Genomic DNA, 17,488 nt, shown 5'->3' on the forward strand with positions numbered 1-17,488 from the left:
GTTCTGGACCATCCTCTGGGAAATGGCTTTTTCACCACGGGGATGGGCACTGCTTTATAGTTCATCAAGTATTTTTACAAGCATTTTCTCCTTTGAGTTTCTGCCGAGCACTATGAAAAAGGCACAGTGTGCATTTTTATACGTGTGGATGCTTAGGGCTGTGCCCCTCATGAATATTAAGCTCTGGCCACTCACTAAATGTTAAGTTTTATTATTGCATTAATCTTTTTCTTTTATTCATTTAGGAATGTACATAAACATTCACTCTGTGCCACACACTGTGTTCGGCAAACAAACATAGTCAGGCATAGCTCCTGGAGGAAGCAATATTCAAAAAGACTCAGGAAGGATGGACGGGAATTATTTATGAGATGAATGACCTGGGGAGTGTGTGCGAGGCCGGGCAGGGGTGAGGGTGTGTAGTCAAGGCAGCCAGGGAGCTCTCCCAGACACGCAGTTGTGTGATTAAACAAAGTCACCACCGGCAGGAGCAGACAGAACTGACTGGCCTTGTCCCAGTGCAAAAGGCCAGGGAGGTGAAGGCTGGACCATTCTGGCCTCAAATAATCAAATGCTTTTTTCCTCCAAGGGTGAGAGCTGCCTGGTGTCAACTCCTGCCTCCAGGCCCTGCCTCAGTGTGAAACATGGCCTTGGGGCACAGGGGTTGCAAAAGCATTTGTGCTGGGGTAAGAGAAGTGCTTGGAAAGCAGCTTCACTAGTCTGTCCTCCTCTCCCAGGCCTGAGCCCCTGGCCTGTGTGCAGCTCTGTGCAGGGCGCCCTAGGGCGGGGGTGGGGCAGCGAAGGAACAGCCCCTGTAGGGGCAGGGCCTCTGCCCAAGGAACCGCTAAATCTGCACACTGTACCTTAAGACTTAGGAGCATTTTCATTCTACGCTGTAATGTAACTGCACCTGTCTTATGGTTTTCAAAAGCTGAAGTGACTCCGCGCTGTGCAGGAGACCAGCGCTCCCAGTCAGCACACCAGGCTCTTCCGGTGGCCCTGCTTGGCCTCTCTCAGCCCTGCACCCGCTGAGGAACACGCCCAGCTGCAGAAGCTGTACCTGAGGATTCAACCCAGCACAGCCGGGGGCGCATGCGCATCTGGCCTGCCTCGTCCCAGAGAGAAGACTGTATTCCCTACAGTTAACAGTGACGGGCCCTTCATCCATGCCATGAGCATTCCCCCAGCTTTCCCCACATCTGATAGTCCTGAGATTAAGGTAAGTGCTATTGTGCCCCTTTGGCACATGAGGAAACGGAGGCCCAGGGAGGGCAAATGGCTTCCCCGGGGAGCCGTGCCGAGAACCAGCTGGAGGCAGGAAGCCTGGAGTTCAGAGCCCACCGGCTCCTCGAGGAGGAAGGCTGCGTGAATGTCACTCGCGCCACCCATCTGATGCGTGCCATCCACGTACATGCTGTGCTAGATGCTGCGGCGTGGGGACCAGACGCTGTCCTTGGCTGCAAGACACGAGCTCCGAGTGAGGTGACGCGGGGAGCCTGAGAGTAAATGCCACACAAGAGGAAAGGAGGCAGGACCTGGAGGGGCCGGGTGGAAGGGGGGCTGAGCGGGAATCCCAGGGTCAAGAGGCCGAGAAGCCGGCAGCGGCAGGAAGCAGTTTCAGCCCAGAGATTCTCAACCTGTGGTGCCTGGACCAGCAGCTCAGCGTCACCTGGGACGTGTCAGAAGTGCCGGCTGTGAACCTGAAAGCCAAGTCCTCCAGGTGGTTCTGATGCATGCTCCAGCCTCAGAGCCTCTGCTTCAGGAAAACTAAGATAAAGAGCACGGAGGGAGGGTGACACTTGGCAGGTCTGGAAAGCGGGGAGGAGGGGAAGGGGGTTACGGTGGTAGAGCCTGCTGCTTCTCTGTCCAACCAACAGACAGGATTTCTGCCTGCCTTATTCTTGGTGTTAGAACTCTGTGCTTGAGCATCAGTGTGCTTTGGAAGCGTTAATGAATCCTGCCTGGTCTAATCCAGCCTCTCCTGTTGATGGTTAAAGATCAAAAAAGGAAACTGGGGACTTCCAGGGAAGATTATGTGGATCTGTAGTGGGTTGAATGGTGACCTCCGGAAAGATATGTCCACACCTCAACCTCCAGAACCTGTAAATGTGACCTTATTTGGGCAAAAGGGTCTGGTCTTTACAGGTGTAATTAAGTTAATGATCTTGAGATGAGATCATTCTGGATTTTCCAGGCAGGCCCTAAATCCAATGACACGTGTCCTTGTAAGAAACAGAGGAGAAGACACAGAGAAGCCATGTGAAGCCAAGGCAGAGACCGGGTGAGGCAGCCACAACCAAGGAAGGCTTGGAGCCTCCAGAGGCTGGAGAGGGGAGGAAGGACCCTCCCCAGAGCCTGCAGAGGAGCTCTGTCCTGCCCACACCTGGCTTGGAGATCTGGCCTCCAGACTGGAGAGAATATGTTTCTGGTGTTTTAAGTCAGATTGTGGCAGTTTGTTGCAGCAGCCCCAGGAAACTAATACACCACCTGCCTATGTACTCTCGGAACTATTTCCTTCCTACTGAACACTGCTGTCCTAAAATGTGCCTTGATTTATTCCTTTACTTGTTTACTTCCTGTGTTCCCACCGGAATGTGAGCACCGAAGGGCAGAGTCTGGCTCCAGATCTGGTGCCTCGTAGGTGCTCTGCAAAGATGTGTTAAGTGAATGCACAGAAGAAAGTGGCATAACAAAGATTCAAACCCCTCTTCTGACTTCAAGTAGATGTTTTGTACTGTGCACATTAACAAAGTTACAAGGTAGATGGAAGGTCACCCAGCAATAGTACAGCACCAGGTGCCTGGTGCGTGTTAAATAAAACCAGATGAAGCACATGTCACGGCTCCAAGCCATTGCGTAAACTGGGGCAGGCCTGAATAAACGGCTCATTGAGCCTAAAGCGAGGCTTCTCAGTCTCGGTACTGGTTACAGTGGGAGCAGGATGATTCTTTTTTTTTTTTTAAATTATTAGCACCTTTTAATTATTATTTATTTATTTATTTGGCTGTGTTGGGTCTTCGTTTCTGTGCAAGGGCTTCCCCTAGTTGCGGCGAGCGGGTGCCACTCTCATCGCGGTGCGCGGGCCTCTCACTGTCGCGGCCTCTCTTGTTGCGGAGCGCAGGCTCCAGACGCGCGGGCTCAGTAGTTGTGGCTCACGGGCCCAGTTGCTCCGCGGCATGTGGGATCTTCCCAGACCAGGGCATGAACCCTTGTCCCCTGCATTGGCAGGCAGATTCTCAACCACTGCACCACCAGGGAAGCCCCCAGGATCATTCTTTACTGGGGTGGGAGCTGTCCTCTCTGTGCCTTGTGGGGTGTTTAGCACCATCCTGGTCTCTCCCTACCAGATGCCAGAAGCACAGTTCTCACCATCCCCAAGCCAGGTGTGACAACCAAAAATGTCTCCAGACATTGCCAGATGTCCCTGGGATGCAGGAACCATTGCTCCACGTTGAGAACCACTGACCTAAGGAATCTACACATGGACAAGTAAACTTGGCCTCCTCTGAAATCAGGGAACAAGAACCGCACCCCCCCTCCCCCACAAGCCATAGATGCTGACAGAAGTCCACCAGCTACAATCAGAGCTGGATCACAGCAGGAGACTGCCAGGGGACACACATGATTTCAATTCACGGAGAAGCAAGAGGAGAAGTTGTGAAAGCTGGGCAAGGAGCAACAGGCTGCCAGGGAGAAGGAGGAACTGCTGTGCGTGGGCAGGACAGATGAGGGGGCAAAGCTACAGCCCCCTTATTGCCACTAACCCGGAGGGACAGGTCCTGAAGAACAACCGGGGAATCAGCACCGCAAGTGGACGGAGCAGAGAAGTCACACGCACAGGCCCAGTGAGCGCCGGGCCCGCGCCCCCACTCCTCACGGGCTGCCGCTCCCACCCACGCCTGGACGTGACCTCAGTCCAGGGGCTTCATACCGAGGCAGGTGGTGCAGAGAATCTGGGGAGACAAGCGTAGAGCCGCAGCGGGGATGATGCTGACGGTGGGGGTGATGTCGTCTCGCGTTTACGGGATACCTGCTGCGTCCCGAGCACCGTGTTATCCAGGTCAGGGTACCCAGAGAATGTCAGTCGTCACCATCCAGCCTCCATCTCCAACTCTGAAAAGAGCATAAACAGGAGAAAGGATTAGAGACATAACAGGTGACTTTGGAAGACCTCTCTCAGCCCTTTCTCGAGAAACCAGGTAAAAATTAATAAAGGCAGCAGAGGATGTGGTAAAGCCATCAGTGAAATGTGGTTACTATAACAAACACTGTGTCCCACTGCTCAGCTTTAGGAGATGCCATGGTTGTTCTGTATTTACAGCAGACCTTTTTGCTTTAGTGAATAAAATAATACCAAGACATTTCAAGTACCATTTCTGTTCCTCTCTTTCCCTCCTCAGTGGAAACCGGATTCTTAAAAGTGATGAATATCCTTCCCTTTTGGTAATATATGTGTGTCTAAAAATCGTACGTAATATTGTTTCCTGTGTTACTTTTATGCAAATTGTATCTAAATGGACATGTTCTTTTTCACTTTCTTCTCCCTCCCCCTCATATTTTGTTTTCGAGAATTTTCCAGGTTGACATGGGAGATCTAATTCAATCACTTCAACTGCCACAGATTAGTCTGTTGCATAAATTACCTTATCCAATCCCCTATTAGAACATTTAGGTCATTTTCAATTTGTTAACCAAAACAACACTGCAGTGAAAATTCTGGTACATGTCTCCTTGTGCACGTAAGAGCGTTTCTCTAGGCTACAGATACAGGAGTGTGTTGTGGGATTATAGGGTATAAATGTTTTCGACTTAACTAGGTATTAACAAATTACTTTCCAAAGTGGCTGAAACAATTTACACTATCAATAATAGTAGGGCAGGAGTTGCTGCTTGCCAGAGTCTTATTTTCTCAAATCTTTAAGGAACTGATTATTCCTACACTATTTCAACAATTCCAGTGCATAGAGAAAGACAAAAATCACTTGACTGTTTTTATGAAGGCTGCATAACCTGGAAGCCAGGGCTGACATAGATCACCACAGAACAGGTGTTTCCTTTGAATCTCATTCTGTGACACAGCCATCTCACAGAGTGGACGCTTCAACGCAGTAAGACGTAATAAGCCCCCAATCAATGTTAGCTACTTTCACTATCACTAATGTTGATGGCCCTAAATTAAATTGTGCCACCTAAGTATGTCTCAGTGTTTGAGGTAATTTATTCCAATCTGTTCAAGTCATCCTCTTCTATGCCTAAACCCCTCAGGTTTGCTAAAGGACCACAGACAAAGGTTTCAGGTGGGTCCCGGGTTTAATCACACTCACATTTGGCAGGTTCCCCGCTGGCCTCCCTCTGGTGTGTGGTTGTACCCACAGCCCGTCCCCGCCCAGTAGGGCTGCGGCGACGCTGAGCAGCTATCGGGAGCCCAGCCTGGGAAGAGACTTTGGGAGGCACAAGAATGCTGAGAAGTCGGCCCTGCAGCTGGGTCTTGTGTTTGTTTATGGAGCAGTTATTACAGTAACATCTGGATGCCTTAGATGATACCGGGAAAAGCAAAGATTATGTTTAGCTGTCTGATGTATTTTAAGGGATGTAGCTTTTATTCTGCATGATTAGGAAGTAATTAGCAGCTTAAACTTGATGCCTTCACTCAGAGTTGATTCCATGACTCTCTCTCCTAGTACAGGATGAGGAATGTGGTGGAATTCCTTTTATTAATAAATTACCATTGTCTACCCCCTGTTTTTAGCCTCAATGCAAACAGAACTTTCTGTCCTTGTGTTGAATAATTGATCACTTAAGCTGACTTTTTCATGGGGCCCCACGAGTCTTGGGAAAGGCAAAATGAACAAGTTAGCCAGTGGCCTGACCCTCCAACAGCCTGCACCCAAACAGTCCCAGCCACCGCCCACCAAGCAGAAGAGAATTAAAAAAAAAACAGGGAAAAATACTAAACTCCCAAGAGTAGCGTAGGACCAGCGGGGTCCTCAGGATCGTGACTGGGTTAATCTGTGTTCGGGTCCCACCTCCTCCGTGCAGCCTCCGTTTCCATCTAAAATCAGTGCTCTCCTCACCTGCAAAGTGGAGCAGGTGACAGTACCAACCTCATCGTGCTATTGGGGGATCCAGGAAAGAGACCACATGAAGGGCCTGACACCAAGTGGGGTACGAAGTGTCACACACACACAGAAACACATGCACGCATATACGAGTGCAAGAACGTGTGTGTGCACACATGCACACATACATGCATGCACACATACACACATGAGCGATGGGGTTAAAGTGGGAACCACCTTCAGGACTGCTGTGAAGACTAAATGGCAGAGTGCACCCAAAGCACTTGGAATGCGGCCTGGCATATAACACAAGCTCAAAGAACAGTTATTGTTGTTATTATTATCAATGTTAGCTTGGTTTATACTTTTCACAAACCAAAATATGTCAAACTCTCACCCCTTCTTACTCTTTGGAATATACATGCTTGCTTTTTGCCAGAAAAACTCTTGCCAAGAAATGCTTTTGCTCTATGTATTTAGAAAACCCAGCCTAACCTATTCTCGGCTTTACACCAGAAGCCAAGCTGGCTCTACCTAAGACAGCACCCCAACCCTCCCCATAGGAAAGCCACTGCCCCTCACCAGACCACTGCCAGGTAACGCAGCTGAGGAGAAACTCCAAATGCGGGAAATAGATTCTCCCAATCTTCTGCATATAAAAAGGTTTTTAATTTTTTTTAACTGAATCTCATTAGTTTAAAACTCTGAAGTGTGATTCTGCTCCTTTCCCTGGCATTCTTTTTGAGATCAGGAAAAATGCAATTTTCCTCCTTGAGGAAAGCGGGATTACATGTGCACCGACTTTCTCTAGGTAACACAGCCTCAGCCCTATAATTAATATCCCCGCCATCCACAGCCTTATAATTAAACGTGACAGGCACAGGACGGGGAGGAAGCCACAGGAAGGCAGGAGGTATATCACTGGGCTGGTTTCTGCCACCCATTTCCCAGGAGCCCACAAGGAGGGTGGGAGGCCGCACAGGGAACAGGAGTACCCCTGAAGCCAGCTGGAGGTCGCCTGCGCCCCCGCGATCATTTATTTTCCCCAGTGGTCTATTTTCCAAGGTGCTTCATGGAACATTAGGCAAGCAGAGGCTGATAATGGCTGCAGAGTCTCTGCCCACCTCCTAACATATACATTGCCCGCGGAAGACACAGCTACTCCATCACACAGGCCAGGGCCCATGCAAAAGGAAATGGAGGATTTGTCCCGAGTCCTTGTCTGCTGTTCAGCGTGACCATTAGTTTCTAGAAGAATACAGGCAGGGAAAATCTCAGGGAAGCTTCTGGGCTCGTTTCCGTGGGTGTGGTCCTCCCGCCCCCTATGGGACCTCTGGCTTATAGATCTTCTGTCTCCCCAGGTCCTCCCATTCGTGCTCACCTAGCATCCCGCCTGCCCCCTCTGTTTCCCAGACCTTCTGCAGTAAGTTGGAGCCATATGGCTGGATGGGGCAAATAGACCAGGAACAGAAGTGGCACATGGGGCTGCCATGCTGTGAAAACCGTGCATCTCCTTCTCTTGACTCCTCTTCTTTGGCAAACTTTGCAGAACGTTAGGTCGGGATGAAGCGGCTACGTGGTGGCAGAACCCCCTTTAGCTGGAGTGTGGCGAGCAGAGGTCCCCCACCCATCAGCACTGGGTAAGCCCTGTGGTCAAGAAAGAACCCTGTCTGAGGTAAGCCACCGAGGGTGTCAGGGTTATCGCCTGCCACACTCCTATTGCCACTCGAACTGAAATAAGCACCTACTATGTGCCAGGCACTGGATGGAACATTCAACAGCATAGTAGAAAAGACAGGAAAAACAAACAAGTAAACACATGTTAAGAAGCCTGATCAATTCTGTGAAGGACACAAACAGGATTATGTCCTGGACAATAGTAGGGGTGACCTGTCTATCTATTTTGCTCAAGGAAGGCCTCTCTGAAGAGGGACATTAGGGCGAGATGATAAAATTCAAGAAACCAGCCCTGCCAAGTGTGGGAGGGAGGGCAGGGCATTGCAGCAGTGGAACATCTTATGCAAAGGCCCTGCGGTAGAAGAGAGTGTGGGACTCGCTAAGGAACAGAAAGGGAGCCGGTGTGTCTGCGAATTGGTACAGGCGTGGACCAAGTGAGGTGGAGGATACAGGCGGGGACACATCACAGGGGCTCCTGTTTTTCCCAGTGAGAGGAGAGTCCATTGGGGGATTTTCAGCAAAAGAGACATGATCTGATTGACTTTTAAAAGGAGCACCCTGGCTGCTGTGAGGAGGAAAGGCTGCATGGAGGCAAGAGAAGCAGCAGGGAGATGAGAGGGAGCCAGTGGGCATCACCCCTGTGGGAGGTGACAGTGGCTCAGGGCAGTGGCCGGGGAGAAGGGAAAAGGGTCAGACATGAGAAAGTTGTCACAGCCAATTAATCAGGTGCCACCAGTTCTCTAGGCATTTCTGCCCTGCGCCCCACATCCAGATGTTCACAGCTCCATTTGCTGAGGTCCCCGGCCCCTGCCAGCAACAGCTCATGGCTTCCAGCCTGGTCCCCTCAGAGGGCACTATGCCTTGACCCTAAGGAAAAACTGGAGGCCCTTGGAGCCAGGGGAGAGCGTCCTGAGAGGCAAGAAGGCGTCTCACGTGGCTGCTGTATCACAGCACAGGCCGGGTGACCCTGGCTTTCAAGCTGCGCCCTTCCAGACACAGATCTTAATGTGCCCTGCGCCCAGCACTTAACTCTTTCTCCACCGTCCCTTTGTTCCCTTTGGTTTGAATGTTGGCAAATGGCCTCCTGCAAGTTCTCTCCTTTCAAGCAGATGTCCTCTGCCCGAAACATGTGCTCTGCTCCTTGAGAAAGTCACTCTGAAATGCGATTCTGCCTCTGAACTTCCTGCAAAAACTTGTTAAACATGCAGATTCCAGGCACCCATTGCACACCCACCAAATCAGACCACTCAGGAAGGGCCCCAGGCAGCTCCTGTTCCTAACAGCCCCTCGAATGACTTCAAGGAGCAGCCAGTTTAGAAAACCACTGAACTGACGTGTCACTGAACAGGAGTGCAAAGGTGCCTCCTTTTCCTTTCCCTGAACTTGTACTGAGGGACTGCAGCGCGACCTGGCGCGCACGACCCGGAGTTAGCTCTGACTTCACAGGTTGCGGGGGGGGGGGTGGTGGTCCCCATGAGTGCCCCTCCCTTCAGATGCCAGCCCAGTGCTCCCGGGTCCCCAGGCCACCACTGGCTACAGATTTGGGCTCCCACAACCTCCCTGGGTTCAGTAATTTGCCAGGAGGACCCTAGAACTCAGGAGACTGTTATACTTAGGATTAGCATTGTTACGAAGGACACCAAGTGACAAGGAGCCAGGTGAAGAGATGCTTAGGGCCAGGCCTGGGAGGGTCCCAAACACAGAGCTTCTGTGCTGTCTCCCCTTGGAATCAGGGCTCGTCTCGTCCCCCTTCTAGCAGATGGATGTATATCACCACCCAGGAAACTCACCTGCACCTGGGGTCCAGAGCTTTCACTGTAGGCAGGATGCCTGGATCATTGGCTGCACCACTGAACTCAGCCTCTAGCCCCCTCCCCTCCCCCAGTGTGTGATATCACAGAGGTCTAAGCCCCAGCCCTCTTGACCACATGATTGATCTTTCTAGCAGCCCCATCCTGATTTATTTCATTAGCATAAACCCAGGTCTGGTCCAAGGGGCCCCCATGAATAGCAAAGATACTGCTATCACCCAGGAAATTCTAAAGATTTAGAAGTTTCCTCTCAGAAACCAGGGATAAAGGCCAGACAAATCCTTTATTGTATTGCAGGGACGTCTGTACTGTACAAATGCTGGCCACTGAAGGATTCTGAGCTTCAACAGAACCAGTGGGATGCAGCCCCTAGGCACAGGAGACCCCCACCTCCTTATCAGAGGCCCAAGGTGCCAGGAATAAAAGACACTATTGGGTCTGGCCATTAATCATGGGGTGTTGCTTGCTATGGAGATAAAGGAGTTGAACTGGGAGAGAATTTGGAGAACATTCTGGAAGGAGCCTATAGGAGGGCTATGTGAGTCTCTGGGAAAGCCAGGGTGCCTGAAGGGCAGGCCGGGTTCTGTGGTCTCCATGTCTCTCCAGGACCACAGGCAGGCAGAGCTCGAAGGCGGGCGAGAGGAGGAGTGGCCGTGTCCGGCACAGGGACCACTATCTGCCCTCAAGCACTGTGTCCACTTCCAGGCCCTGAGTTTCCATAGCAACTCCAGGCGCTCACCCTCCCGGCCCCACTGCTTCAGGCTTTAAATGGGCAAGTGAAGGAGAGAGGATAAAATTTGGCTTTTCGTTGACTAGGACCAGGATCCAAGAATTAAATTGCTCCTATTTAAGGCCGTTCTCTCCCAGCCCTGTGAGAAGAGGTAATTTCACAAATTAGCCAAGAACCCTGAATAAGTTAACGCCTCTGCGGCAGGAGTACGGCTCCCTCCACTGCAGAAGGCTTGGGCCCGCACATTCACGATGCTTTCTGCTGCCCTTTCCCTCGGGGCCTGTTCAAATCACTCCAGCTTCTCTCCAAGGAGCCAGCTAGGTCTGCTGGATGCTGCCAGCTCCAAAGAGCCGTCAGCATTCAAAGTAGCGACTTGGGCCAGGAAACATGGAAAGGGGGAATTCTGTGTGGGTGACTAATGGATCCAGCATAGAGCCACTCCCCAGTCACAGCCGCCACTTTAAAATTAATTTCCAGGTGACAATAGCCGTGTGACTATAGACAGCTCAGCGCAGAGGTGGCCAGTCAGGCTTACTCCCAGATGCCTGGTCAGTGATTTCCAAAGCATCCACTCCGCAGTTCCTGATTCCTCCACGAAAACCTGGCTCTTTCCTCCCATCTCCCAGTCCCAGGACAGAATCTGGGGGGAGAGGTGAGGGTGGCCGCCCTGATCCATTGCCGATGGCAGGCCCTTCTCCCCGCTCTGCCTCCAGGCCCCCAGGTGAGTAAATTAGGTAAACCTATTTGAGTTCATTTGAGGCTGGTAGGTTTTCCTGGTCAGCCCGACCTCCACAAACACCTCCACAATAAGATTTCTATTAGGGAAAAATGGCTTCAGCGTTTTAAGCGTGTTTCCTGCCCCGAGTGCCATGGTTTTAATTAACAGTATCACCAAGTGGCTCTCCCTGGCAGATGGCAGCAGTGGAGGCCCGGGGAGGCCCAAGGAGGAAAGAGCAGAGCAGCTTCTGTTTGCGTGAATCCTGCCAGCACAGAAGCTGCATCTCAGGGTAGAGTGACGGCAAAGTGAGCTTTCAGGCCACAAGCATATTCCAGCGGAATCCGGGGCTGTTTCGGCTGCCAGGCGCAGCGGGCTCGCACACTCCACGCCACGGTGACAGGCGGGGCTGAGGCCATCCCCGGTTTGCTGCAGGAAAGGTGCGGTGAAATCCCAGCTGCAGCTGGCACACGGGCGGCCAGGCTGCACATTGGCACAACAGACCCCCCCCGGCCTCCCAGGCCCCGACATGAGTGCCAGCCTTGAGAAAATCAATCAGCTGCAGCTCTAATTACAGGCTCAGCTCACCCCACGACTGGCACCATGAGAGGCAGGGCTCTGCATCCCGGCCTGGCAGAGCCCTCAGTTGGACCAGCGTCCAGCTGCAGCGTGGCTGCAAAGTGCCCTCCCCTGCCATAGTGGCAGGGAGCCACTACCAGACAACTCGCAGGGGAGCTCTAAGAGAGCATTTTCATCAGCTGCTCACCCGGCAGCGTTCTTTGAGGCACTTAACTAATTTTCTTGTTAATAACAAAAAAGAGGCAGGGATTCATTGTGTCAACCCCTGTTCTCCCCCTGACTCTCAGTCTGTTTGGCTTCGGCCAATCGTGTGAGAACGACCCCCGACCAGCAGTGCAGATCAAGTAAAATGCAGGCAACCCTCATTATCCATATATTATCAATTCCTGGAAATGCTTTGCAGAGCAAATTTTCATCGGAAGCTCATATCCCATTAGGTGAAATGGGAAAAAACAATAACACATTCCCAGACCGTCCAAAAACCCCCAACCAATTTTCCAGATATCACTAAAACACTCCGAAACACCTATATAACAACACACTAAGGATTTTTGCATAATGCAAGTATGTAAAACACCTACTTTCTAATTAGTCCACACCGAATGAACTCATGGAGGGGAATTTTACATGCAGTATTTAACTGCACTGAACAGAATCATATTCGAAATCTATTTTCCTTCTATACTGCAAGGGGCAGGTATAAAACGTAACCCCACAAATGCAGACACAGATTGAAGATAGGCTCTCCCTAAGTTAGAGCGCGGTTGGGAGTGCCCCCAGCACCCTGCAGGAGCAAGCAGGGCGCCACAGAGGGCTCAGCCCGGGGCCGGGAGGTCGGGGGATAACACACACACCTGCCTGCGCAGCCTGTGTGTGAGGCCTGATGGGAGGAGAGCTGGGGTGCACCTGCAGCGCTCGCCCGGCCTGCACCCGGCCTGCATCCGGCCTCACACCCACGCCGTGCTTTCCACTGCACACCCTCACAGATCCATCTCAGGGACGTTTTATTCTGTGAATGAATTTGGGGGAGATTTTGACAAGTCATTAAGGTGACTATTCAGGTCATGGAATTTTGGGTGGCGAGGTGCTCAGTACTTGGTCTCGTCTCCCCGAAGTTACTTGAGCAATAACTGTGTGTCACAGGGACGACTCTGACCACGGGGGGAGGGACCAGCCCTCCTCTTCCCCTTACCTGCTCAAGAAAACGGCCCCTCTGCTGTTTTCCCCTTCCACCTCATCCCCACGCCAGCCCCAGGCTGATGTGACATCACCAGGAGGAGGGACAAGGCAGGAAGAAAACGTGGAGCAGGAAGCAGGACAAGGACCCCTGAGGATAACCCAGCCAGAGAGTTTGGGAAAGAGGAAGTCTCTGGAAAAGGCACCGGTGAGAGAGCGTGGGGGAGGAGAAAGCCAAGAGAGGGGTTTAAGGTGTGGAGAGAAATAATAACTGGATCTTTTTAAAGTTTTTTGAGAAATTCACATTGGGAATTTCAAGTTCTTTGAGAAATTCACATTGGGAATTTCAAGTTCTTTGAGAAATTCACATTGGGAATTTCAAGTTCTTTGAGAAATTCACATGGGAATTCACCCACCTTGAGGGCTTTTGGTGGCTGGATTGTGCTTCCCTAAGTGGGACACTGATTTGAGACAGGACAGGTAGGGCCCCAAGTTCCGTTGGAAAGTTTGTTTCAGTTTTTCCTCAAATCCACTTTTTTGTGCAGCAGCATCCAGCTTTTAAGGGGGCCATGTGCGCCCCCAGGAAGTCTCGTGTGCGAAGTGTGCCCCAAAGGCACGGGCCAGAGTCACAATGCCTGGTCACCTGCAGCAGGGGCACCTGTGCTTCCCGGGTACAGGGACCTGCAGCCCTTTCCCTTTGGATGCTGCGGCCGTCTCTCCACTGGGAACATGTGCCACATGCGTCTTCTCATTGTAGATGCACTGTCACCCTGTCCCGTTGCAGATGAGAACTAAGCCCAGAGCGGGCAGGCAGCTCCGCAAAGGCCCTGCCGACCTCAGTGAACCGGGTTTGGACCCAGGCTGGATGATTTATGTAGGTATATATCTACATTGTTTATATATGCATCCGTATGTGTGCATAGCTATGTGTACATGTAGGTATACACATATCTGGGAGTATATGTGTATCTATGTGTACATGTAGGCATAGGTAGATATGTACGTGTACACGTATGTGTCTGTGTATGCATATGTACATGCCTATACGTGTGTGTCCACGTGTGTATGTGTGTATATTTGCATGTCTATGCGTAGGTCTATGTGTGTATGTGTAAGTATATATATGTGTGTCTATATGTATGGATGTGTGCTTATAGGTACTTCTCTGTGCATGTCCAGAGCGGAGCTGTAAGATCGCCACAGACAGGAGGCAGGTGTTCCATGGCCGTGTCCCCAGAACACATTCTCCAAGGACCCCTCAGTTACTACCTGCTGGTCTCACTTCTGGGTCCCCACCCCGCCCTCCCCTGGGCCCCATTCTGGGACTCCCAACCCTCAGCCCTGCTGCACGGGTCCCACTTTCCCCAGAGGCTGCCGGGACCCCCGGCTGCTTCCCTGGCCACGTCAGGCGACTGCAGGAAGACACGATGGGCAAGGCCTTGAGGGGAGGCCTGGGAACTGGCAGAAACGAAGGCCCCTGGAAGGAAGTGAAATTCCCTCTCACTTAACAGCCTAATAAGGATTTGAACCAGAGTCTGCGAGGAATTGTCAGTTTAACTGTTTTCTCAGATGTGGAGACCACGTCTCGGCTTTAAAGCGCTGGGAGAGGAACGTGTCAAGCTGGAGACGGGAGGATGGAGGCCTCTGGCGCCGGCTCCGCCTGGCCTGAGCGCCCCCAAGAGGCCCCAGGAAACTGCTCCGAGCTCCCTAGACCTGGGGCTGAAAGGGGGGATGGTGGGGAGGCGAGAGCCAGATGTGCAGGTGAGGGAGGGGGCAACCACCCACAGGACACCGCTGGAAATGATGTCAGCAAGACACAGCGAGGAGCCGCCTGAAGACTTGAAGATATTTACAGATGCCTGGGCAGCCTGATCCACGGGAGGGAGGGGCCAGCGGAATGAGAGGGTCTGCGAGGGTCACAACCGGGTCCTCAGGGAACTGCACAGAACCGGTCAGGTTGGACCATTTGGACACTTTCACATTCTCTGCAGGTGGAATTCCACCCCTGGCCCACCCTGCATGTGCCTGGGCCCCTGCCACCCCGTCCTCCCCTCCCCTCCCCTCCCCTCCCCTCCCCTCCCCTCCCCTCCCCGCAGTGTACGCTGCTCGGCCACACTGGCCTCCTCTCTGGCCTTGAACACCCAAGCCCATCCCGCCTCCAGGGTCAGGCCGGCCGCCCCCTCTGCCTGGGAGCCCTCCCAGCTCCCCGGGGCGGCGGCTCCTTCTGGCCACTCAGGTCTCGGCCTCCCTTCCCTGACCACCCTCCCTAAAGCTGTGCCTCAAATAAATCCCACCCGACACCCTCTTCCCCTTCCCTAATCCGGTTTTCTTTCTTGTGCCTTGCACGATCCCACTTTATCTTAACTCCTTGCTAGTGATTTTCTTTCCCTCCTCCTGGAATGTGAGCTTCCTGGCGGGCATGGACCTGGTGTGTGCTGATCGTGCTGCATTCCAGACCCTGGAAGAGGCCCAGGCACACAGTGGAGGCCCATAAATCCTTGTTGATGAGCGAATGATCAACCACAGCAGCGGGACTGGCCTCATGGAAACATTGTCAAGAACCCCCTATTTAAAGGCAGCATCTCTCTGAGCCTTGGTGCACCAGTAGGAATGTCCTCTGCGGTCAAGGAGCAGAGAGGACGGCCAGTCCTCTCTGCAAGGGGCCGACTTTTGGGAGCAAGAGGGCATCAGTGCCCACTGGGAGTACACGGGAGCCCTGGGGTCCTTGGTGCCGGCCACAAAGCCAATGCTGAGTTTGTTTAGAATCCTGCTCAGGATGAAGGATGGCTCTCACACTGGAGATCTCTTAGTGCAACAAGCAAACACCACAGGATTTTTCTAAGGCAGCTGCTGCCAGCAGGCGGGGCAGAGGCTCCCTTTCCTGGCTTGCTTCTGCCATCTGCTGGCCACTCACTGACATGCCTCGGAGAAGAAGGGTTTATTTTCCAGTCTCACGTAAGCTTTTGTTTCCTTCTAGGAAGAAGTCGTTGCCAGTTTTATCCCTCCCTTGGCAGGAGCCGCCTGGCTGACCCATCCCTTGAGTAGGGCAGGTTCTAGGCCACAGGTGGGTTGGGGAAAGTCACTGGCCCTGCAGCTATGACTTTTCCCCATTTCACATATTAACTCTGTTATCAACCTCAAGCCTGTGAGTCAGGGGCACTATTACAGATGCAGGCGTTAGGGCACAGAGAGTTAAGTAAGCCGCTCAGAGCTGCACAGCACAGGGGGTGGAGCCAAGCAGTAAGGCACCTGAGGGCACGGCACGTTCTACCAACAACTGTGCAAATGGCCCAGATGCCCTCCCCCTCCTGCTCCATGGGGCCCCAGGGGAGCACCAAAGAAAGAGGGATGTGGGCAGAGTGGAGGACGGAGGAGAGGAGTCCTGCAGTTCATCCTCTCGGAGGCCTGGAGAAGCCTCCATCTTTTGAGCCTCCATCTTCTGATCTGGAAAATGGGAGCATTGAACTACATGATTTCAAGGTTCCATCCAGGGTTCTCTGGACAGGATAGAGAGACAGAGGTATAATGGTTAGAGCCCAGGCTCTCTGGTCAGAAAGACCCATGGTAAAGACCAGACACTTCCACTCACTAGCTCTGTGAACAGGAGGGAAGTTGTGTGTAATCTCTAAGCCCCAGCTTCTCCTCTCCTACCTGTTAATGAGGATAAAAATGAGGCCAGTTGCAAAGCTGTTAGCACTGTGATGGCTCAGAATAAGTGCTCAATAACTATCACCTGTCATTACAACGCTATTAAAGGCTCTGAGAAGTCCCGCAGGAAAGCCCGCTGCTCAGCTTTAGCTTAGCCTCTCCCCAGCCCAGCTGCCTGCAGAACCATCGCAGAACCCTGCAAGATGCATTGTTGCAGAGTGCATTTGCCCTCATCAGTTTACCTTGCTTCCTGAGAGCCATGAGAGCCTCAGGCCCCACCGAGAGCAGAATCAGGGTGGGAACCCAGGCCCCTTGACTCCGAGCTCTAGGCTCTTTCTTGCTCTTACAGTGTCTCTCTACCCCAAAGGCAGTTCTCACAACCAATAAACAAAAGAATTAGGAGCCATTCTCCCAGGCTCCCAAAACTAAATATTTCACGTTTGGATTCTGCAGCGCTTATTTGTCAGCTTTACAGACCACAGGCAATTAAGAGTCCAAGCCCGGGAAGCCTGTTGTTAATAATTCTGTCATTATTCTCAATTTTCAGCACCACCACACATGAAACACACATTTCCAATTTCTTTAAAGGTGCTAAATGGCTTTTGCACTGTGTCGTGAAAGTTTACCATCAGCCAAATGGCTGCAAAGCGGACCCGTGGTCTCCAGGCCCCGGGCTGTGATAACTACTGGTTTGGCCTGACCCACTGGGGCGACACCCTTTCTCTGTTTCATTCTCAGGACGGGCGACCTGGACCACGGCAGCCGTCAGGCACGCTCAGCCTTGCTGGGCGTCGCTGTTCACCAGGATTTCACAAGGCCCAGAGCACAGGATGTGAACAGGAAACCGCTCCTTCCTGCTGGGGCAACACCCCAGAAATGGATGGAGAAAGCCGGTGACCAGCCTCTCTGTTGGGGTCAGAGTCGAGAGGAGGGAAGTGAGTTGGCATCTGAGGCAGTGTCTGCAGAGAGAGCGGGTAGGAGGGCGAGTTCAAGGGGCCAGGCTGCAGAGCTACATTTCCTTTTCAGGGCGAGGAAGCCTTGAACCAGAAATCAGAGCTTTTAGGAGTGGTGAGGAGGCCTGGATGTAGACGGC

General features: G+C 52.2%; 1 protein-coding gene across 1 annotated transcript in view; it reads left to right on the plus strand.

The window, feature by feature from the left end:
• The first annotated feature begins 1,275 nt into the window (after positions 1-1,275).
• Positions 1,276-17,488, plus strand: part of CDH26 (cadherin 26) — a 70,323-nt gene continuing 54,110 nt past the window's right edge. The window contains 9 exon segments of the mRNA XM_068566050.1: positions 1,276-1,407; positions 1,578-1,720; positions 5,376-5,492; positions 7,421-7,482; positions 10,991-10,998; positions 11,359-11,432; positions 11,859-11,915; positions 12,715-12,955; positions 14,317-14,508. Coding sequence (XP_068422151.1) covers positions 1,276-1,407; positions 1,578-1,720; positions 5,376-5,492; positions 7,421-7,482; positions 10,991-10,998; positions 11,359-11,432; positions 11,859-11,915; positions 12,715-12,955; positions 14,317-14,508 — 1,026 coding nt within the window.

This window comes from Eschrichtius robustus, chromosome 16 (assembly GCF_028021215.1).
Source record: "Eschrichtius robustus isolate mEscRob2 chromosome 16, mEscRob2.pri, whole genome shotgun sequence".
Classification (NCBI taxonomy): Eukaryota; Metazoa; Chordata; class Mammalia; order Artiodactyla; family Eschrichtiidae; genus Eschrichtius; species Eschrichtius robustus.